This window comes from Scyliorhinus canicula, chromosome 19, assembly GCF_902713615.1.
Source record: "Scyliorhinus canicula chromosome 19, sScyCan1.1, whole genome shotgun sequence".
Lineage (NCBI taxonomy): Eukaryota > Metazoa > Chordata > Chondrichthyes > Carcharhiniformes > Scyliorhinidae > Scyliorhinus > Scyliorhinus canicula.
The window spans coordinates 106237823-106261822 of NC_052164.1; the positions used below are offsets into that span (position 1 = coordinate 106237823).

General features: G+C 45.9%; 1 protein-coding gene across 1 annotated transcript in view; it reads left to right on the forward strand.

The window, feature by feature from the left end:
• The window catches only part of LOC119954043 (rho guanine nucleotide exchange factor 12-like), a 95557-nt gene that overhangs the window by 63584 nt on the left and 7973 nt on the right, over positions 1-24000 (forward strand). The window contains 13 exon segments of the mRNA XM_038778815.1: positions 2162-2185; positions 2187-2288; positions 3291-3326; positions 3328-3406; positions 7468-7574; positions 10040-10117; positions 10269-10344; positions 12787-12954; positions 14221-14231; positions 14233-14309; positions 18481-18561; positions 19527-19624; positions 20561-20809. Of these exon segments, the coding sequence (XP_038634743.1) occupies positions 2162-2185; positions 2187-2288; positions 3291-3326; positions 3328-3406; positions 7468-7574; positions 10040-10117; positions 10269-10344; positions 12787-12954; positions 14221-14231; positions 14233-14309; positions 18481-18561; positions 19527-19624; positions 20561-20809 (1186 nt within the window).

The window sequence follows — 24000 nt, forward strand, 5'->3', positions numbered from 1 at the left end:
CCCCCCCCCCCCCCCCCCCCCCCCCCATACCCAAATGGCCATCCCCTCTGCAATATCACCTTCCTTATCCTGACCACCTTTCCCGTCCAGACAAACAGAGATCAGCCTATCCACACCTTTGAAAAACGCCGTGGGCAAAAAGACTGGCAGCCATTGAAACAAAAACCAGAATCATGGCAAAATATTCATCTTCACCGCCCGTACCCAGCCCACCAATGTCGGAGGAAGATTATCCCACCTCAACAAATCAGCCGTCACCCTCCCCGCCAAACTAGAGAAATTCAACTCCCAACACCCTGCCCAATCAGGGCCACCCACACCCCCAAAGTGAAATGCTGCCAGCAGGGAAGGGAAATGCAATGTTAACATCCATGTCGAGAGGGCTAGAATACAAGACCAGGGATGTACTTCTGAGGCTGGATACGGCTCTGGTCAGACCCCATTTGGAGTATTGTGAGCATTTTTGGGCCCCGTATCTAAGGAAGGATGTGTTGGCCTTGGAAAGGGTCCAGAGGAGGTTCACAAGAATGAACCCTGGAATGAAGAACTTGTCCAATGAGGAACGGGTTAAGGACTCTGGGTCTGTACTCGTTGGAGTTTAGAAGGATGAGGGGGGGATATCATTGAAACTTACAAAATACTGCGAGGCCTGGATAGAGTGGACTTGGAGAGGATGTTTCCACTTGTAGGAAAAACTAGAAGCAGAGGACACAATCTCAGACTAAAGGGTCGATCCTTTAAAACAGAGATGAGGAGGAATTTCTTCAGCCAGAGGGTGGTGAATCTGTGGAACTCTTTGCCGTAGAAGGCTGTGGAGGCCAAATCACTGAGTGTCTTTAAGACAGAGATAGATAGGTTCTTGATTAATAAGGGGATCAGGGGTTATGGGGAGAAGGCAGGAGAATGGGTTTAGAAAATATCAGCCATGATTGAATGGCGGAGCAGACTCGAAGGGTCCTATGTCTTATCACATTACAGGGTGTCGGGGGGGGGGGGGGGGGGGGGGTCGTCAAGGTAGCTGGGTGTGGGTGGGTTTTTAATGAATATTGGTGGTCAGTCTATTGCCAGGAATGGAAACAGAGCAGGGAGGAGAGGTTTCAGAGATGGACTGTGTGAAGGTGAGAAAGGGGTGTGGAAATTGGAACCAAAATCGATAAATGTTTTCCAGGTTCCAAGCAAGAGAGTGAAGCAGAGCCAATACAGTCATAAATGCCATGGAAACAGTTGTGGGAGACGGCCTGATTAGGACTGGAACAAGGAATATTCCACATATCCCAGAAAAAAGACGAGCATAGCTGGGGCTCATGCGGGTACCCATAGCCACATCGTTTAGTGTCAGGAAGTGAGACAAGTTAAAGTAGAAATTGTTGAGTTCAGAGAATAAGTTCAGCTAGGCGGAGGAGAGTAGTTGTGGACAGGGATTCTTCGGTATCTGTTCAAGCAAGAAGTGGTGGTGTGGAGATGTGGACTCCCTCCCCTACATGCCCACCTGTCAGTTGTTCTTTGGTTTTACTTTTCCCTGAGCACGGACCCTTGTTGTATTAACACAATCTACTATCTCACCCTTTATACCACCATCAGCATCTTCAGTCCTTAATGCTGCCATTAACAGTCCCTTTGTATTTCATCCATGACATCATTGTCAATCTCATCCTTAGCTTTGACCTTCCCTGGTCTCTATTCTGCCCAAGCTCTTCCCTCTTCAAATATAATCATTATATATCTACTTGCTTTTCAACTCTGAAGAAGAGGATAGGGACTCGATGTTAACTCTGTTTCTCTCTCCAAAGGTGCAGCCAGACCAGCTGAGTTTATCCAGCATTTTCTGGGGTTTAGTTTTCAGTTTTCTGGCATCTGTAGTATTTTTGTCTTTTATGACTTGGGACATCTATTGCCTTTTCTTATTGTCACTATGTGGGAGTGCCTTCCAAACACCAGCAGGCCTGCAGTAGTTCACAAAGAATGTCCCCCCCCCGGGATTAGGAATCGACAATATGTCAATTATTGACCGTCCTGTTACCATTGTCCAAATCCCAAAACCATATTGAGGTCTCCTTATAGATTTCATAATCTGATCTTAATGTTCGGACTGTTATTTTTTGTTCTATTGTCTGGTTGACAATTGGCTCATGTCTGAGCAAATCTGGTTTTCCTTTTGTAGTTCAGCTGCTCTGAAGAGGATAAATTTTAAACGTGCAGCTGCCACTTTCTGCAGTAATCAGCCCTTTGCCCTGGAACTCATCAAATCAAAACAGAAGAAGGATTCCAGATTCCAGGCCATCATTCAGGTGAGAGTCTTCAAATCCGACTGTAATGTTAGACTTTAATGAGACACCGGTTCCCAAACACTCTCAGGACAGGTTACAGCACGGGGTTAGATACAGAGTAAGCTCCCTCTACACTGTCCCCATCAAACACTCCCAGGACAGGTACCAGCACGGGGTTAGATACAGAGTAAAGCTCCCTCTACCACTGTCCCCATCAAACACTCCCAGGACAGGTACAGCACGGGTTAGATACAGAGTAAAGCTCCCTCGACCACTGTCCCCATCAAACACTCCCAGGACAGGTACAGCACGGGGTTAGATACAGAGTAAAGCTCCCTCGACACTGTCCCCATCAAACACTTCCCAGGACAGGTACAGCACGAGGGGGTTAGATACAGAGTAAAGCTCCCTCTACACTGTCCCCATCAAACACTCCCAGGACAGGTATACAGCACGGGTTAGATACAGAGTAAAGCTCCCTCGACAACTGTCCCCATCAACACTCCAGGACAGGTACAGCACGGAGTAGATACAGAGTAAAGCTCCCTCTACACTGTCCCCATCAAACACTCCCAGGACAGGTACAGCACGGGGTTAGATACAGAGTAAAGCTCCCTCTACACTGTCCCCATCAAACAGTCCCAGGACAGGTACAGCATGGGGTTAGATACAGAGTAAAGCTCCCTCTACACTGTCCCCAATCAAACACTCCCAGGACAGGGTACAGCATGGGATTAGATACAGAGTAACGCTCCCTCTACACTGACCCATCAAACACTCACAGGACAGGTACAGCACGGGGTTAGATACAGAGTAAAGCTCCCTCTACACTGTCCCCATCAAACACTCCCAGGACAGGTACAGCATGGGGTTGATACAGAGGTAAAGCTCCCTCTACATGTCCCCATCAAACACTCCCAGGACAGGTACAGCACGGGGTTAGATACAGAGTAATAAATGCTGGCCTAGACAGTGATGTCCACGTTCTGTGAATGAATAAATAAAAGGGGTGATCTGTTGCAGGAGGCACAAAGTAATCCGCAATGCCGGAGGCTGCAACTTAAAGGACATCATCCCAACGGAGATGCAGCGACTGACCAAATACCCACTGCTTCGGGAAAATATCGCCAAAAACACTGGTAAGGGTCTTTCTGAACTCAAACAGGGAGAGGGCCTCCGAGAAAGAGAAAAGGATGAAGGTGTCAGGTGGAAAAGTCATGAAAAGGTCGGAATGGTGGGTGTGATGGGGGTCACACAGCAGGAGCTGGGGACCATCAGCAAAGAAAATGTGAAATGCAAGAAAGTTAAACTGAACCATTAACTTATATGAAGACTTAGTGTTTCATTGTCCTAACCCTGACAAACTGATTGGCTAAGGAGAGAAAAGGATCCTGTGAGAAGGATCCTGTGCAGGATAACACTGGCCAGTAAGTACGTAATTCTAATTCACAAACGCAGTCTATTGTGCAGCTACACTGCCTGAAATGGTGTCATTAATTCTCCTTTAATTGGTGTGTTAATGAAACTTTAAAGACACTAGTGCACACTCTGCACGCTCATACTTTAGGTTTTGAAGGAGGTTTCATAAAACATACAATGCAGAAGGAGGTCATTCGGCCCATCGAGTCTGCACCACCCACTTAAGGAATGTTTGTAGGAGGGAGGGCTTCAGGTATTTGGATAATTGGAGCGCATTCTGGGGGAGGTGGGACCTGTACAAGCAGCGACAGGTTGCATCCGAACCAGAGGGGCACCACTATCCTGGGAGGGAGGTTTTCTAGTACTCTTCGGGAGGGTTTAAACTAATTTGGCAGGGAATGGGAACCGGACTTGTAGTCCAACACCTGAGGTAGCCAATGTTCAGGACGTCAAAGCGTGTAGTGAGGCAGTGGGGAAGGTAACACTGACAAAGGAGAGTACTGCAGGCACGGAGATGGGTTGAAGTGTGTATACTTCAACGCAAGAAGAATCAGGAATATGGTGGGTGAACTTAAGGCATGGATCGGTACTTGGGGACTACAATGTGGTGGCCATCACGGAAACATGGATAGAAGAGGGGCAGAAATGGTTGTTGGAGATTCCTGGCTATAGATGTTTCTATAAGATTAGGGAGGGTGGTAAAAGAGATGGGAGGTTGCATTGCTAATTAGAGATAGTATAACAGCTGCAGAAAGGCAGTTCGAGGAGGATCTACCTACTGAGGTAGTATGGGTTGAAGTCAGAAATAGGAAAGGAGCAGTCACCTTGTTGGGAGTTTTCTATAGGCCCCCCAATAGCAGCAGAGATGTGGAGGAACAGATTGGGAAACCGATTTTGGAAAGGTGCAGAAGTCACTGGGTAGTAGTCATGGGTGACTTCAACTTCCCAAATATTGAGTGGAAACTCTTTAGATCAAATAGTTTGGATGGGGTGGTGTTTGTGCAGTGTGTCCAGGAAGCTTTTCTAACACAGTATGTAGATTGTCCGACCAGAGGGAAGGCCATATTGGATTGATACTTGGTAATGAACCAGGGCAAGTGATAAGATTTGTTAGTGGGGGAGCATTTTGGAGATAGTGACCACAATTCTGTGACTTTCACTTTAATAATGGAGAGGGATAGATGAGTGCAAAAGAGCAAGGTTTACAATTGGGGGAAGGGTAAATATGATGCTGTCAGACAAGAACTGAAGTGCATTAGCTGGGAACATAGGCTGTCAGGGAAGGACACAATTGAAATGTGGAATTTGTTCAAGGAACAGATACTACGTGTCCTTGATATGTATGTCCCTGTCAGGCAGGGGAGAGATGGTCAAGTGAGGGAACCATGGTTGACAGAGGTTGAATGTCCTGTTAAGAGGAAGTGATACTTATGTAAGGCTGAGGAAACAAGGTTCAGACAGGTCGCTGGAGGGATACAAGATTAAGCCAGGAGGGAACTGAACAAAGGGATTAGGAGAGCTAAGAGAGGGCATGAAAAATCTTTGGCGGGTAGAATCAAGGAAAACCCAAGGCTTTTTACAAATATGTGAGAAATATGAGAATGACTAGAGCGATAGTGGGTCCGATCAAGGACAGTAGCGGGAGATTGTGTATTGAGTCTGAAGAGATAGGAGAGGTCTTGAATGAGTACTTTTCTTCAGTATTTACGAATGAGAGGGGCCATATTGTTGGAGAGGACAGTGAAACAGACTGGTAAGCTCGAGGAGATACTTGTTAGGAAGGAAGATGTGTTGGGCATTTTGAAAACTTGAGGATAGACAAGTCCCTCGGGCCTGACGGGATATATCCAAGGATTCTATGGGAAGCAAAAGATGAAATTGCAGAGCCATTGCCAATGATCTTTTCGTCCTCACTGTCAACAGGGGTGGTACCAGGGGATTGGGAGAGTGGCGAATGTCATGCCCCTGTTCAAAAAAGGGAATAGGGATAACCCTGGGAATTACAGGCCAGTTAGTCTTTCTTCGGTGGTAGGCAAAGTAATGGAAAGGGTAGTGAGGGGATAGGATTTCTGAGCATCTGGAAAGACACTGCTTGATTAGGGATAGTCAGCACGGATTTATGAGGGGTAGGTCTTGCCTCACAAGTCTTATTGAATTCTTTGAGGAGGTGACCAAGCATGGGATGAAGATTAAAGCAGTGGATGTGGTGTACATGGATTTAGTACGACATTTGATATGGTTCCCCATGGTAGGCTTATGCAGATAGTAAGGAGGCATGGGATAGTGGGAAATTTGGCCAGTTGGATAACAAACTGGCTAACCGATAGAAGTCAGAGAGTGGTGGTGGATGGCAAATATTCAGCCTGGAGCCCAGTTACCACTGGAGTACCGCAGGGTTCAGTTATGGGTCCTCTGCTGTTTGTGATTTTCATCAATGACTTGGATGAGGGAGTTGAAGGGTGGGTCAGTAAATTTGCAGACGATACGAAGATTGGTGGAGTTGTGGATAGTGAGGGGGGCTGTTGTCGGCTTCAAAGAGACATAGATAGAATGCAGAGCTGGGCTGAGAAGTGGCAGATGGAGTTTAACCCTGACAAGTGTGAGGTTGTCCATTTTGGAAGGACAATTATGAATGCGGAATACTGGGTTAACGGTATGGTTCTTGGCAATGTGGACGAGCGGAGAGATCTTGGGGTCTATGTTCATAGATCTTTGAAAGTTGTCACTCAAGTGGATAGAGCTGTGAAGAAGGCCTATGGTGTGCTAGCGTTTGTTAGCAGAGGGATTGAATTCAAGAGCCGTGAGGTGATGATGCAGCTGTACAAAACCTTGGTACGGCCACATTTGGAGTAGTGTGTGCAGTTCTGGTCACCTCATTTTAGGAAGGATGTGGAAGCTTTGGAAAAAGTGCAAAGGAGATTTACCAGGATGTTGCCTGGAATGGAAAGTAGGTCTTACGAGGAAAGGTTGAGGGTGCTAGGCCTTTTCTCATTAGAACGGAGAAGGATGAGGGGCGAATTGATAGAGGTTGATAATATGATCAGGGGAAGTAGACAGAGACTTTTTCCGCGGGTTGGAACAAACCATTACAAGGGGACATAAATTTAAGGTGAATGATGGAAGATATCGGGGGGGGGGGGGATGTCAGAGGTAGGTTCTTTACCCAGAGAGTAGTGGGGGCATGGAATGCACTGCCTGTGGAAGTAGTTGATATCGGAACAGTAGGGGACTTCAAGCGCTATTGGATAGGTACATGGATTACGGTAGAATGGATGGGGTGTAGATTCATTTTGTTCTTAATACTAGGACAAAAGTTCGGCACAACAGCGTGGGCGAAGGGCCTGTTCTGTGCTGTATTTTCTATGTTCTAAGCCCTCACTTCCACCCTGTCCCCGTAACCTTTTTGGTCACTAAGGCAATTTATCATGGCCAATCTACCTAATCTGCAGGTCTTTGGCTGTGGGAAGGAAACCCGAGCACCCGAGGAAACCCACGCAGACACGGGGAGAACGTGCAGACTCTGCACAGGACAGTGACCCAGCGGGGAATCTAACCTGGGACCCTGGCGCTGTGAAGCCACAGTGTTATCCTCTTGTGCTACCATGCTGCCCATTAATTTTCCTCTGTTAATTTGATTTCCCAAGTACATCCCAATATTGAACTTTATCCCCCTGCTCTGTGCGATCTCATTCTGCCAGGAGTTACAATTAAATCTGGTGTGTAATTATCTGGAGGAGGATGAAAGTCTCATCCCGAATCAAACAGCTCTCCTTATTCTTAGATCCAGAACAACATGAAGAGAAGAAGAAGGTGAAGAAAGCAGCAGAATGTTGCCGTCAGATTCTGAACTTTGTGAACCAGGCTGTGAAGGAAGCTGAGAATAAGCAGGTGAGTATTTGCACAGAGGAATCTCTCCGTATGGAACCGTACCATGGTGCACAGACAGATGATGAGTTTGCAGGTCGCTTTGTGCAGCCCTGAACTGAAAATGTTTCTCACCTAATAAGTAGCAGAAGTTTATTTGATGGAGCTTTTCTTAATCCTTTTCTTGAGAAATCAACTGCATTAATTACTTCAATGTTGTGACAGAATTTAAAAAAAAAAAATTTTTTGGATAGATAATAGTTATTACAGAAACCAATGGTGCCATGAGAGAGAACAAGTTCAGTGACTTGTATTATATTCATTAACTTCATTTCCTTTACCATTACTCTGCTTCTATCGGATAGTTCAAAAAAAATTAACTCACAGGATGTGGGCATCGCTGGTTAGGCCAGCATTTATTGTCCATCCCTAGTTGCCCTTCAGAAGGTGGTTGAAGGTGAGTTGCCTCCTTGAACCACTGCAGCCCTTGAGGTGTAGGTACACTCACTGCGCTGTTAGGGAGAGAGTTCCAGATGTTGACCTAGCAACAGTAAGGAACAGCGATATATTTCCAAGTCAGGGTGTTGAGTGATTTGGAAGGGAACCTCCAGGTGGTGGGGTTCCTGGTATCTGCTGCTGTCCTTCGACATGCTAGTGGTCATGTGTTTGAAAGGCGTTGTCCAAGGAATCTTGGTGAGTTACTGCAGTGCACCTTGTAGATGGTGCACACGGCTGCCGCTGTTCGTCGGTGGTGGAGGGAGTGAATATTTGTGGAACGTGGAGCAATCAATAGGGCTGCTTTGTCCTGGATGGTGTTGAGCGTCTTGAGTGTTGTTGGAGCTGCACTCACCCAGGCAAGTGGAGAGTATTCCATTACACTCCTGACTTGTACCTTGTAGATAGTGGACAGGCTTTGGGGGGCTCAGGAGGTGAGTTACTCGCCGTAGGATTCCTAGCCTTTGATCTGCCCTAGTAGCTACAGTATTAATATGGCTAGTCCAGTTCCGTTTCTAATCAATGGTAACCCCAGAATGTTGACTGTGGAGGATTCAGTGATGGTAATGCCATTGAATGTCATGGGCGGTGGTTAGATTTTCTCTTGTAGGAGATGGTCATTGCTTGGCACTTGTGCGGCACGAATGTAACTTGCCACTTGTCAGCCCAAGCCTGGATATTGTCCAGGTCTTGCTGCATTTGGACATGGACTGCTTCATTATCTGAGGAGTCACGAATGGTGCCACTGTTGGTGAGGGACATTGAAGTCCCCCCACCCAGAGCATATTCTGCGTCCTTGCCACCCTCAGTGCTTCCTCCAAGTGGTGCTCAACAAGGAGCACTGATTCATCAGCTGATGGTGACTGGTATGTGTTAAGCAAAAACTTTCCTTGCCCATGTTCAACCTGAAGCCATGAGACTTCATGGGGTCCAGAGTTGATGTTGAGGACTCCCAGGGTAGCTCCCTCCCGACTGTATCCCACTGTGCCCCCACCTCTGCTGGGTCTGTCCTGCCGGTGAGACCAAACGTACCCAGGAATGGGGATAGTGGTGTCTGGGACATTGTACGGTATGATTCTGTGAGTATGACTGTCAGGCTGTTGCTTTACCAGTCTGTGAGACAGCTCTCCCAACCTTGGCACAAGCTCCCAGATGTTAGTAAGGAGGAGTTTGCAGGGTCGGCAGGGCTAGGTTTTCAATTATTGTTTCCGGTGCCTGGATCGATGCCGGGTGCTCTGTTCGCTTTCATCCATTTTGTGTTGTTGTAGCGGTTGATTACAACTGAGTGGCTTGCTGGGCCATTTCAGAGGGTATTTAATAGTTAACTTCATTGCTGTGGGCCTGGAGTCGCAGGTAGGCCAGACTGGGTTTGGATGGCAGACAATCGACATTGGATCCATGGCCAGCATTAGACTTTTAATTCCAGATATTTTATTGCCATGGTGGGAACCCTGGTCCCCAGATCATTACCCTGGGTCTCTGGGTTAATACTCCAGCAACACTAAGCCACAGCCTCCCCTAAAGCCATGTTAGCACATGGCATTCTGTGACTGGCTCCAACATTTTCACAGACAAGACAAGGGAGCGAAAATGGGACTTGTTTCCTCACCAGAGATCATCTATCCTGTTATACCTCCGGCTTTTAATTTGAAATTTTCTATTTGAAATATTTATTTTCCCAGCCTCCATCACCACCAGTACTTGGGTGGTGGTTGCGTGTCTCATTTACATAAACACCCCAGGAGTCTTCGTGCAGTTGTTAACAGCTGATCCAGTAACACGTTGGTGCTAAGCACTGAACAGAGCGAGAAAAATAGTCTAAAATTTGTGCAGCAGTATCTTATTGGCCCAAAAGCCAGTGACCAAGTCTTGAAACTTGGAATTATGTTGAGTATAAGGTTGGGACAAGAGCAAGGTGAAAGGGTCATTATTCTGTGATTGTTGCCTGTCCAGCGTTGCTTTGTGAAAGGTAATAGATTGTTTCTTTCTGTCAGCGGCTGGAAGATTACCAGCGTCGCTTGGACCTGTCCAACCTGAAGCAGTCCGATTACCCACTGATTGAGGAATTTCGGGTGAGTGACTGGAAAAACAGCAAAAGGCCATCGATAATGAGCGATGTATACCAGTGAACCTGTGAGAGCTGTAAACATGGAAGAAATAACTGACAACACGTGAAGATCCTCTTTATATTTAATGTAATAATTTGTGCTTCTTTTGTTTAAGAATCTGGATCTTACAAAGCGGAATATGATTCACGAAGGGCCTCTGACTTGGCGGGTGAACAAAGACAAGACAATTGGTGAGTAAAAAGGATCAAAAAATGAGACATAAGACATTGATCCTTGAGAGGACAGTGCAAACACAGACACTAAATTCCATTTGGAATTTACACAGGGGCCCTGTTGTGTATTTTAACTTGGACACAGCTTTCTGAACATTCTATCGTCACACACATGCAAATGTATTTTGTTATTCGTTCATTTGTTTTTTAAATTTTAGACTGCCCAGTTATTTTTTTTCTAATTAAGGGCAATTTTGCGTGACCAATCCACCTAACCTGCACATCTTTGGGTTGTAGGGGTGAAACCCACACAGACACGGGGAGAATGTGCAAATTCCACACGGACAGTGACCCAGGGCCGGGATTCGAACCCGGGTCCTCGGCGCCGTATGCAGCAGTGCTAACCATTGTGCCACGTGCCTCCCTTATTATTCGTTCATGGATGTGGGTAACTACCCTTGTCCAGAGGACATTTTAAGAGTCAACCACATTGCTAAATATTCTGTGGTCACAAGTAGGCTCGACCAGGAATGGCAACAGATTTCCTTCCCTTCGTAGGAATAATGTACAGGGGTACAGCAAAAAGTCAGGGGTTTGGCACCAAGCCATAATTATTTTAAAAATATTTTTATTAGTATTTTCCAGTTTTTAGAGTAACAGGTCCTGTTATCTGGTATTTACAAACAGGTTTGTGCCTTATTTACAACAGTTTTTACAGGAGCGCCCTCCCCCTCCCTCGTTGGTAGTTTAGTTTCCCTCTTAGTGTTGCTGTCTGCCCTGGGCGCCATGTACTGTGCTCTGCTTCTTACTTTTTATTGTTATGTGGGGAAGGGGCCCTTCCCCTCCTCCCCTTGTTACTGTGCTTCCCTCGTTTTGTGCTTCCCTTGGCTCTCCCCCCCCACCCCCGCCTCTTTCTCTTGTGTCTGCCTTACCTTGTCTTCCTCCCCGCCTCCCTGTTTCCCATATGAAGATCTGGCTGGTCCGATACCCCGAAGACTGCCATTCGGGCACAGCTCCACCCTCAACCCCACAACCTTGGACATTGCCTCAGAGAAGGCTGTCCAGAACCCGATAAGTCTGGGGCAGGCCCAGAACACTTTTCCTGTGGTTGGCCGGGCCTCCCTGGCACCGTTCACATTTGTCCTCCACCTCCGAGAAGAACCTTCTCATTCGGGTTGGAGTTAGCTGGGTTCTGTGCACCACTTTGAGCTGCATGAGGCTGAGCCTTGTTTCAGGAGGAGGTGGAGTTGGCCCTGCTCAATGCTTCGCTCCAGAGTCCCCACCCCACTTTTGTCCCCAATTCATCCTCTCATTTCCATCTAGCTTTATCAAGTGGTAGTCTTGCCCTTTCCAGCAATCATCCGTATATGTTCCCACAGTTCCCCCTTCCTTATTGTCTGTGTTGATTAGTTCCTCTAGTAGAGTGTCTCTCGGTGCCTGGGTTACTTTGCCGTCTCCTTGCGGAGTAAGTGTTTAATTTGGAGGTGCCTGAGCACCTGTCCTGTCAGCAGATCCAGGTCCTCAGTCAGCTTGTCCAAGGTCGTGAATCTGTCCCCTATGTAAAGGTCCCTGACCGCTAGCGTTCCCTCATCCTGTTTCCATTTTTTAAAGGTGGCGTCAAGCATGGTTGGCAGGAATTTGTGGTTTCCGCAGATGGGGGCCACAGAGGACATCTCGGTTCAATGGCAATGTTGCCTCATTTGGTTTCATGTTTTCAGTGCAGCTACCACCACTGGGCTGGTTATGTACTTTAATGGGGGGGTTGGGAGCATTGCTGTGGCGAGGGCTCGGAGGGACGTTCCCTTGCAACAGGACTCCTCCAGCCTTACCCATTCCATGCTTGGTTCTTGTATCCATCCCTTATGCTCTCGGCTGTGGCCGGCCAGTGGTAATACTGTAGATTTGGCAAGGCTAGACTGCCCATGTTTTTCGTCCTTTACAGCGTTGACTTAGGGATCCTCTGGTTCTTGCCTCTCCCCTGCACAAACACCATTTTGTCTATGTTGTGGAAATAGGCCTTGGGGATGAAGATGGGTATGGATCTCAACAGGAAGAGGAACCTCGGCTGTACGTTCATGTTGATTGTCTGCACTCCCCCCGCCAGGGAAAGCGGGAGTGCAACACATATCTGTATGGTACCAAGGTGGTTAGCACTGTTGCTACACAGCGCCAGGTTCCCAGGCTCGATTCCTGGCTTGGGTCACTGTCTGCGGAGTCTGCGCATTCTCCCCGTGTCTGCGTGGGTTTCCTCCCACAAGTCCCGAAAGATGTGCTGTTAGGTGAATTGGACATTCTGAATTCTCCCTCTGTGTACCTGAACAGGGGCCGGAGTGTGGAAACTAGGGGATTTTCACAGTAACTTCATTGAAGTGTTAATGTAAGCCTACTTGTGACACTAATAAAGATTCTTATTATTAATTTGTGTATGTTAATTCTGTTCATCCTTCCATATCATTCCAGATCTTTACACACTGCTGTTAGAGGACATTCTGGTTCTGACGCAGAAGCAAGATGAACGACTGATGTTGAAGTGTCACAGTAAGAATCTCGCTGCCAACGCAGACACCAAACACATCTTCAGCCCCATCATCAAACTGTCTGCTGTGCTCGTGCGGGAGGTCGCAACAGGTTTGTTAGTTTGTCCGTCCAGGTCAACACTTTTTTTAAAATGTGTTCTTTGGGATTTGGGTGTCGCTGGCTGGGCCAGCATTTGTTGCCCATCCCTAATTGCCCTTGAACTGAGTGGCTTGCTCGGCCATTTCAGTGGGGGCCAGTTAAGAGTCAACCACATCTCTGTGTGGGTCTGGAGTCACATGTAGGGATGAAGATTTCCTTCTCTAAAGGACATTAGTGAACTAGATGGGTTTTTACGACAATCGACAATGGTTTCATGGTCATCATTAGACTTTTAATTCCCAATTTTTAATGAATTCAAATTTCACCATCAGCCCTGGTGGGAATCGAACCTGGGACCCCAGAGCATTACCCTGGATTACAGATCCAGTGACAATATCACTATGCCACCGCCGCACCTTGGATAGTATTGGATAGAAAGGAATTAAAACTGAAGGCTAAAGAGATGAGCGGGTAGTCAGAGGTCCCCAGATTTGGAACACTTGAGTTCCTCTGCTTAAGAGTTGTGCATTTGTCATTCTCATTTATTTATCAGCATTTTCTAGGTGTACCTCATCAAGAAGTGACCATGCAACCTCGCTACTTTCCTGGAGCAGATGATTAAATTACAATAATAAAATAAAAATACTGCGGATGCTGGAAATCTGAAATAAAAACAGAAAATGCTGGATAAACGCAGCAGATCCGGCAGCGTCTGCGGAGAGAGAAACAGAGTTAGCATTTGGAGGCAAGGCAGGGTTGTTTAGTCTAGGCTTGTATTCTCTCATGTTTCGAAGAGTAAGAAGTGATGTAATTGAGTCATTTAACATGATTAAAGGATTTGATCAGATAGAGAGGAACTATTTCCTCTGGTTGGGGAAGGGGGCACAAGGGGGCAGGACCTAGCGAGATGAGGCTACCCAGGCGTGATACCAAAAAACACTCTCTTCACAAAAAAAAGTATTGGAAATCTGGAACGCTCCCTAAAAATAACTGTTAAGGCTCGAGGTCAAGTGGCAATTTCAAATATGAGATTGGTAGCCCTTTGTTATGCTCAGGATATTGAGGGTTACGGGTGATGGAGTTAGGATACAGATCAGCCATTATCTAATTGAATGATAAAACAGGCTCATGGGGCTGAATGGCCTCCAGTAGATGTAGATACCTTCAGCAGCCAGTAACAAGGAGTTTTGATTCTGGTAGCAAGAATTAGAAACAACAAAATAAGAAATATTTACTGGTCCTGTTTGTTGATTGACCCTTGGGCTTTGTCCATTACAGATAATAAGGCTTTTTTTTGTCATCTCAACATCAACTGATGGTGCACAGATCTATGAGCTGGTGGCCCAGACTGTCTCTGAACGCAAAACGTAAGCATGTAACATGGTTACAAACTTGAGATTTTGTGATTTAACATTTTCTGTAAAGCTAAAGGATGTTTAACAATAGACAGTTCCATGGCCTAGACAGAGAGAGAACGTAATACATAATCAGATTGAAAAATTTAATTATCTTGATCCTAAATGGTAAGAATTCTCAACCTTTGTGGAAAAGGCCAAAACAGAAAAATGGGATTCTGGGATTAGTATCTTGAATATGAAACCAAGGAAGTTGTTTAAGTGTGTATACAGGATACCGGTTAGACACAAAGTCAGTATTATTTGATGTTCTGGGAACCTGATTTTGGGAAAACTATTGGAAGATTGAGAAGCTAATCAGGATTGGCTAGAATAAAGGAGCAATAAATAGTTGGGATTATAAATGGCAAGTGTTTCTTTTGCTGGAATGTATTATTGAGGGAACTGTAATGTCTTCAAAATGCTGAAAGATGGCAACAGGGTAAATAGCGCTCAGTTAACCAGTAACCAGGGGACACCACTTAGTTAAATGGAAATTATTGCGGATGCTGGAATCTGAACCAAAAACAGAAAGTACTGGACAATCTCAGCAGGTCTGACAGCGTCTATGGAGAGAGAAGGGAGCTAACGTTTCGAGTGGCTATAGTCCCAGATGACCATAGGCGGCTTTCCCCTTTGAGGGGGAGAGCAGACTGGTGGTGGTTTAACCTGAGGGTCACCACACCTCAGGCAAGGGGCAAGGTTGAGAAGGCGGGGCCTGCATGAATAACCTCAGCCGGGTACGGGGATTGAACCAACGCGGGAGCCAATTTAGCTCAGTGGGCTAGCCAGCTGGTTTGTAATGCAGAGCGAGACCAGCTGCGTAGGTTCAAATAAAATTGAATAAAATCACTCTAATCTTTGTAATCCTAGGGAATGCATCTCTACTTTGTGTAATACCTGCTCATAATTTAACCTTTGGAGTCCTGGTATAATTCTGGTACATCTACACTGCACCCCTTCCAAGGTCAGTGTAGCTTTCCTGAGGTGTGATGCTTCAAACTGCTCTCGATGTTTCACAGTCACAAATGGCCACGTGGAGGCTTTTTTGTATCTGAAGCCTGAACTCTAAATATAAGGTCAAGCTTCAATTAGCCTTTACCTGGTCTCCCAAGACCCTTAGGTCTCCACTGTTTCTAACTGTTCATTATTTAGAAAATACCCTGTTCTCTCCCTTTTATGTTAAAAATGGATGACATAATATCAGCACAGATAGAAATTACTGGGTTTACGCTAATAGCCATTGTAGAGATGTGATAGCAAAATGTCCAAGGCTGTGATCAAAATGTTCCAGCACACTTGGCCTTTATAAGAGAAAGGCAAAGTAGAAAGGGAAGAGGGAAATCCCTCGATAGCAGAAGGATGGAATAAAGACAGGATCAGGGTTCAGAAAATTAAACACAACCAGTTTGGGTGGAGTTAAGAAGCAAGGAGCGCTGCTGGAGATTGTTTGTAGGCCCTGAACAGTATTTGTAATGTTGGACAGAATAGACCACAGAAAATTATAAATGCATCGAACAAAAAGTACAGTAATCTTGAGGGACTTTAACCTGCGTATAGACTCAGCAAACCTAATTGGCAATGAGTATGAAGGATAAGTTTGTGGCATGTATACAAGATAGCTTTCTGAACGTTCGGAGCACAACTAGGGAACAAATTATTTTGGATCTTGCATTATAAAATGAGAAAGGGTCAATTAATCACCTTGTGGCCACTAGAGAAGAGTGACCACAATTAGTAACCTTGGTGGGAAAAACAGAAATGCTGTGTATTTCTTAAATGGTGAGCAGCTGGCAAGTGTTGAATTTTAAAGGCACCTGAAAAAATGAAAATCGCTTATTGTCACGAGTAGGCTTCAATGAAGTTACTGTGAAAAGCCCCTAGTCGCCACATTCCGGCACCTGTCCGGGGAGGCTGGTACGGGAAGTGATCTTGTTCATGAAACACGAAAGCTAACACGCAGGTACAGCTAGCAATCAAGAAGGCAAATGGTGTGTTGCCCTTATTAGAAGGGGTTTGAGTACAGGAGTAAAGATGCCTTGGTGCCTTGTTAAGACCGTACCTGGAGTAGTATGTGGCGTTTTGGTCTCCTTACCTCACAGAATCACAGAATATTACAGCGCAGAAGAGACCCTTTGGCCCATCGAGTCAGCACCGACGCATGAAAGGCCCCGACCTGCCCACCTAACCCCATTTGCCAGCACTTGGCCCATAGCCTTGAATGTTATGACATGCCAAATGCTCATCCCGCAACGTTTTAAAGGATGAGAGGCACCCCTCCCAGGCAGTGCGTTCCAGACCCTCCCCCACCTCTACCACCCTCCCAGGCAGTGCGTTCCAGACCATCTACCACCCTCCCAGGCAGTGTGTTCCAGACCCTCACCACCCTCCCAGGCAGTGTGTTCCAGACCCTCACCACCCTCCCAGGCAGTGCGTTCCAGACCCTCCCCCACCTCTACCACCCTCCCAGGCAGTGTGTTCCAGACCATCACCACCCTCCCAGGCAGTGTGTTCCAGACCATCACCACCCTCCCAGGCAGTGCGTTCCAGACCCTCTACCACCCTCCCAGGCAGTGTGTTCCAGACCCTCACCACCCTCCCAGGCAGTGCGTTCCAGACCCTCACCACCCTCCCAGGCAGTGCGTTCCAGACCCTCACCACCCTCCCAGGCAGTGCGTTCCAGACCCTCCCCCACCTCTACCACCCTCCCAGGCAGTGTGTTCCAGACCCTCCCCCGCCTCTACCACCCTCCCAGGCAGTGCGTTCCAGACCATCTACCACCCTCCCAGGCAGTGCGTTCCAGACCCTCACCACCCTCCCAGGCAGTGCGTTCCAGACCCTCACCACCCTCCCAGGCAGTGCGTTCCAGACCCTCACCACCCTCCCAGGCAGTGCGTTCCAGACCATCATCATTCTCTGGGTAAAAAATCTTTTCCTCAAATCCCCTCTAAACCTCCTGCCCCTCACTTTGAACTTGTGTCCCCTCATAAACAACCCTTCAAATAAGGGGAACAGCTGCTCCCTATCCACCCTGTCCATGCCCCTCATAATCTTGTACACCTCAATCAGGTCGCCCCTCAGTCTTCTCTGCTCCAGAGAAAACAACCCAAGCCTATCCAACTTCTCTTCATAACCTAAATGTTCCATCCCAGACAACATTCTGCTGAATCTTCTCTGCACCCCCTCCATCAGACATAGGAGTAGAATGAGGCCACTCGGCCCATCGAGTCTGCTCCACCATTTAATCATGGCTGATATTTTTCTCATCCCCATTCTCCTGCCTTCTTTCCAGTGTAATTACACCCTTCCTCAGGAAAGATATATTTGTTGTAGAGGGGAGTGCAACATAGGATCACCAAATTAATTAATTGGATGGAGGAATTGTCCTCTGAGGAAAGATTAAATAGACCGGGCCATTATTCTCTGGAGTTTAGAATGAGAAATGATCGCCTTCAAACATACAGAATTCTGTCAAGGCTCGCCAAGGGAGAGCAGGGCGCCTGGCTGGGGGGTCTCCGAATAAGGGGCAGGACATTTAGGACTGAGATGAGGAGGAATTACTTCACTGAGGTTGATGAATCTTTGGAATTCTCTGACCAAAGAGGCTGAGTTATTGAGTATGTTCCAGACTTGAGACAAATAGATTTCTACTTATTAAAAACATCAATGGTGTTGCAATAGAAGATCATCCATGATCTAATTGAATGATGGAATGGGCTTGAAGGGCTGAATGATTTCTGATGTTCTTATGTTGTATAGAGACCTCCAGGAAAGGGTGACCAAAATATGAAATAATTTAGTATCGACTTTGAAGTGGGGTAGCTAATTCCTTTTGCTAAAAACATTTTTAACATTCACAGAAAGCACTTTTAGATGAGTGTGTAAATGGCTCAGGATTTCCTAATCATTACAGTTGGCAGCACAGAATCCTCAACAACTTTGAAAAGTGAAGTGGATAAATATTTGGAATATATAAAAGGCCACGTCAGTAACTAAGTGGATAGCTATTTGAGAGCCAGCCTAGACACGATCACATTAAAATCCTGTTTCTGTTTGGATGAAAGTCAATAATATCGGGTCCTCTATTTGATGTGGGATTTTAAAATGCCATTTGGTAACTGATCTTTTGCTGTTGGTGCTGCAGGTGGCAATATTTAATCTCACAGACTTCAGGATCAATGAAAGCACCAAGTCACCATGTGATTTCTGAGCCAGCTGTGACAGAGTAAGTACTTTAGCCATGTCGAGTTACATTGCTGATTGCTAACCTTTGAAGAGCAAATGGAATTGGTATAAAATGTGGGAAATGCATGCACATGCTAGACACAGCTGCTGGGTACAGAGAGGGTACATGGCCAATGAGAATCCCAATATCACAAGTCCCTTTATGAAACCCAAGCTATGTTAATCTCTTGGTAACAAAGGCCAGTGGGCTTTTCACATTCCAGAATGAGATTCGGTTTATTGTCCAAATTCTTCACAATGTAACGAGGAAGAGTTGGGTGATTCTGTCACTGCAACTGTGCAAAAGCAAATTATTTTTGTCTTTATTCTTATATGGTTGTGGGCATTACTGGCTGGGCCAGCATTTGTTGCCCATCCTCAAATTGCATTGTAATTAAGAGTCAGCCACATTGCTATCGATCTGGAGTGACAGTAGGTCAGACCACGTAAGGATTGCAGATGTCCTTCCTCTGGATTACTGGTCCAGTGACGTCACTACAATGCCACATCTTCCCAATCTCTCCAATTAAATGAGTGTTTCCATCAGAGCAGAATGGAACCATCTCTGGTCCGAAGACTCACTGCTTTGTCCTGACTCAAACTCTGGAGTTTCTTCCAGACCATCAACCCTGACCTCGCAGAACCATCTCCTCCAATCCTGGTCCTTTGTGCCTCTGTTCTACTCTTCACCCTGCTGTTGTTGACCATTTCTTAAATCAGCTACGGTCGAAGATTAGAAACTGCCTCCCTGAATCCTTCAGCCTCCCTCTCTTCAAAATGCATAGAATTGAGTAAGCTTTTAGCACTTCCCATGGTACTTTAGTGATAGTGACTGTATGAAATGCCCAGGATAATGTTCTTTGTTAAAGTCTGGGATTCCTGATGGTCTTTTATCATTGAGATCCTGTCAGTGCCACGTTAATGGGATTGTTCCAAATAAATTTAATATTCATATATTTACCATAGGAGTGAGCACGAGGATGAGGAGAATCTGAGCACAATCCAGCAAAGTGGATCTAGTAAAGTTTCAGACAGAATGTTGGGCAGCGATGAATCAACACAAGGTACTGAAATCCATCGGCGATCAGTGTGTTGATGAAATATATTTGAATCAGCATTCAGGCGTGCCCGTGAGTGACTCGAGACGCAGGCGTGTCCGTGACCAGGGACACGGGCAAGTCCAGTGTTGTTAATCACATGATACTTTCACTGTGCTGGGGTAATTGCGCAGAAATAATTTTGTTTGTAAATGCACATAAATACTTGAGCTGGGAGAAAATGTAACGTGTTAAATGTAACCTTAGTTAAAGCACCATGTCAACAGATGGCCTATCTTTCAATTCTGAACAACATTGATAATGGAGGAAGGTTGTGGCGGCTCTGTGCTGCTTTTGGCTGTGGATCCTTCTACATGGAAATGGTGCTGATTTTTGGTGGATTTATTTTCTGTCTGCCTGAATCCTTTGGAGTCAAAGCAACACTTGATACTCTGCTACTGAGAGGGATTGGGGTACAATGACTGAATCCTAAATAGATTACGAAGCAAATGTTGCAAAGCTCAGGCCATTTATATATTTATTTGAAATCTTTCTGTACAAGCTTCTGTTTTGGATGTTTAATTTCTGTAAATAAATTGGATTAATTAACGTGAGACCTGATCTGGTTGCCAGGCAGATTTGGGGATGAACTCTGTGCAGGGGCATATTAATGGTCTGGTGTTGTTTCAGGGCTGAGAAATTACAGGGTGTGTGATCACACTGGGGCAGGTCACCTGGCAGGAAGTGTGCAAGTGGTTTAATACATAATAGCTCCCCCAAATAACTCAATTAATATCACATTGTGACTGGTGTGGCAGGGCCAGACCATCAGTGTGTGATGTGACTGTGTGCATGGATATTTACTGAAGGTCAAACTCGAGGGGAATGTAAGCACAGTATAAAGCAGAAAAAAGACACCTTTGTATTTTCAGGGCTGTAAATAACTGGCAGTCTGCATTGCAGGTAAAGAGACGCTGCCTGTGACTGATGACACTCTGAATCTCTCAACGTCCAATAAACGGAAACCTCATGCACTCGCCTTGATGCAGGAGACTGATGAGCAAGCTAGACACACACCGGAGAACACCGGCCTCCACAGACCATCTGCAGGGCGAGTGCCGTGCGCAAACACTGAGCCGCACTCTTCAAGCCAGGGTCGATCTTCAGTCTCATCATTCTCCTGTTCACGAGCAGAGGCTGCACTAACAAACCGTAAGTAAACGTCATGCATCGTAGGATGTGTGAAGAGCAAGGAGCCACTTAGGACCAAATCTCAGTTCCTGTAGTGGGCAACTCACCTTGGGTCTGAGAAGTGATTTTCAGATTCATCCACACAACTGAAACACACAACGGAAACACACAACATAAATACACTACGGAAACGCATTACAAAAACGCACAACAAAAACACATTACTGAAACACACGATGGAAACACATTACTAAAACGCATGGCAGGAACACATTACTGAAACACACGATGGAAACACATTACTAAAACGCATGGCAGGAACACATTACTGAAACACACGATGGAAACACATTACTAAAACGCATGGCAGGAACAAGCGACTGATATGCACGACAGAAACGCGCGACAAACAGGAATGCCTTCACACTGGAAATACTTTATTCAGTGAGAGCTTTCAGGAAGTTTTGCTCGGTGCTAACTCCAGCCGCACAATAAATGGTAGGATTCAGAGAAGTAAAGAGAAACAAAGAGAGCTTGGTGTGCTTGTCCACAGATCCCTGAAGGTAGCAGATCAAGTAGAAGAGGTGGTTAAGAGGGCATATGGGAAACTTGCCTTTATTAGCTGATGTTTAGAATATAAGAGCAGGAAGGTTACTCTATAACTGCATAAAATACTAGTTAGACCATGGCTAAAATTGGATTGGATTTGTTTATTGTCACGTGTGCCGAGGTACAGTGAAAAGTATTTTTCTGCGAGCAGCGCAAATAGATCATTAAGTACATGAAAGGAAAATAAAATAAAGAAATACGTAATAGGGCAGCACAAGGTGCGCAATGTAAATACATAGACACCAACATCGGGTGAAGCATACAGGAGCGTAGTACTAATCAGGTCAGTCTATAAGAGGGTAATTTAGGAGTCTGTAACAGCGGGGAAGAAGCTGTTTTTGAACCTGTTCCTGCGTGTTCTCAGATATTTGATCTCCTGCCCGATGGAAGAAGTTGGAAGAGTGAGTAAGCTGGGTGGGAAGGGTCTTTGATTATACTGCCCGCTTTCCCAAGGCAGTGGGAGGTGTAGACAGAGTCAATGAGTGGGAAGTGGGGTCATGTGATAGACTGAGCTGTGTTCACGACTCTCTGAAGTTTCTTGCGGTCCTGGGCCGAGCAGTTGCCGTACCAGGTTATGATGCAACCAAATAGGATGATTTCTATGGTGCATCTGTTAAAGTTGATAAGAGCCAATGTGGACATGCCAAATTTCCTTAGTTTCCTGAGGAAGTAGTTGTGCTTTTTTGGTGGTAGAGTTGACATTGGTGGACCAGGACAGATTGTTGGTGATGTGCATACCTAGGAATTTGAAGCTGCTAACCATCACCACCTCGGCCCCGTTGATGCTGACAGGGGTGTGTGCAGTACTTTGCTGAAGTCAATGACCAACTCTTTAGTTTTGCTGACATTGAGGGAGAGATTGTTGTCATTACACCACTCCACTAGGTTCTCTATCTCCATCCTGTATTCTGACTCTGTCTACAGGAAGGATATGATCACATTAGGGAGGGTACTGAGCAGCTTAATGAAGATGTGGAGTTTGATGAGGATGTGGAGTTTGATGAGGATGTGGAGTTTGATGAGGATGTGGAGTTTGATGAGGATGTGGAGTTTGATGAGGATGTGGAGTTTGATGAGGATGTGGAGTTTGATGAGGATGTGGAGTTTGATGAGGATGTGGAGTTTGATGAGGATGTGGAGTTTGATGAGGATGTGGAGTTTGATGAGGATGTGGAGTTTGATGAGGATGTGGAGTTTGATGAGGATGTGGAGTTTGATGAGGATGTGGAGTTTGATGAGGATGTGGAGTTTGATGAGGATGTGGAGTTTGATGAGGATGTGGAGTTTGATGAGGATGTGGAGTTTGATGAGGATGTGGAGTTTGATGAGGATGTGGAGTTTGATGAGGATGTGGAGTTTGATGAGGATGTGGAGTTTGATGAGGATGTGGAGTTTGATGAGGATGTGGAGTTTGATGAGGATGTGGAGTTTGATGAGGATGTGGAGTTTGATGAGGATGTGGAGTTTGATGAGGATGTGGAGTTTGATGAGGATGTGGAGAATTCTATCTGGAAAGATTGTGTAGGCTGGGTTTGGTTTCATTGTAGCAGAGGAGATTTAGTTGTATAAAATTAAGGGGCCTAATGGAGTAAATAAGAAGGATCTATTTCCAAGTAGGTTGAGATTGAAAGTAGTTGGTGAAAGGATTAGAGGGAAGTGAGGAAGTAATTTCTCATGGAGAGCAGTGTGGGTCTGGAAATCACTGTGTTAAAGGATGGAAGAGACATGGCTCTCATGGCATTGAGGCAGCAGTTGGGATTTGTAATTGAAGTTCTGTAATCTACAGCCCGAGAGCGGGAACGTGGGATTCCATGCCATAAATTTCTGTAATACTCTTCCGAGAAAAATTCCTAATTTTAGCAGGGAATGTGGTGGAGTGGGATTGGATCCGGAATGTGGTGGAGAGGGATTGGATCCGGAATGTGGTGGAGAGGGATTGGATCCGGAATGTGGTGGAGAGGGATTGGATCAGGAATGTGGTGAGGAGGGATTGGATTAGGAATGTGGTGAGGAGGGATTGGATCAGGAATGTGGTGGCGAGGGATTGGATCAGGAATGTGGTGAGGAGGGATTGGATCAGGAATGGGCCTTTGCTGAATCACTGGTGTCGGTGAAGCAGTTTGTACCCAGGTAGCCGCTAGGTAGCTGCCGGGTAGCCGCCAGGTAGCCGCCGGGTAGCCGCTGGGTAGCCGCCGGGTAGCCGCCAGGTAGCTGCCAGGTGTAAGTGTCACTCCCCGAATCCCAATGGAAGCTTTTGGCTTCAACCTTAAAGCTTCCGTCCAAACAATGAATTCTTAACTGTGCAGCTCCCTGTTTGTGTTCCACGGGAAATAATGTTTGCATCTGAAAATGCGTCTTGACTAAAATAAGATTGGTGGTGTTTGATTGACCGCATCATTTAATATAGTGAGGGTGGAGATCGCAGTCACACACAGTCTTTGAGGTTTAATATTGATACAATTAAGGGATCTAGCTGAGGGAATAGAGATTTTACTGATAGAGGAGGAAGGATGAAAAATGGCTCAAATAAATGCTTGCATGGCCTTGTTGGGATGAATTGCCTGTTTCTGTGCTGTACAGACTGAATAATTCTAAGTAATTCT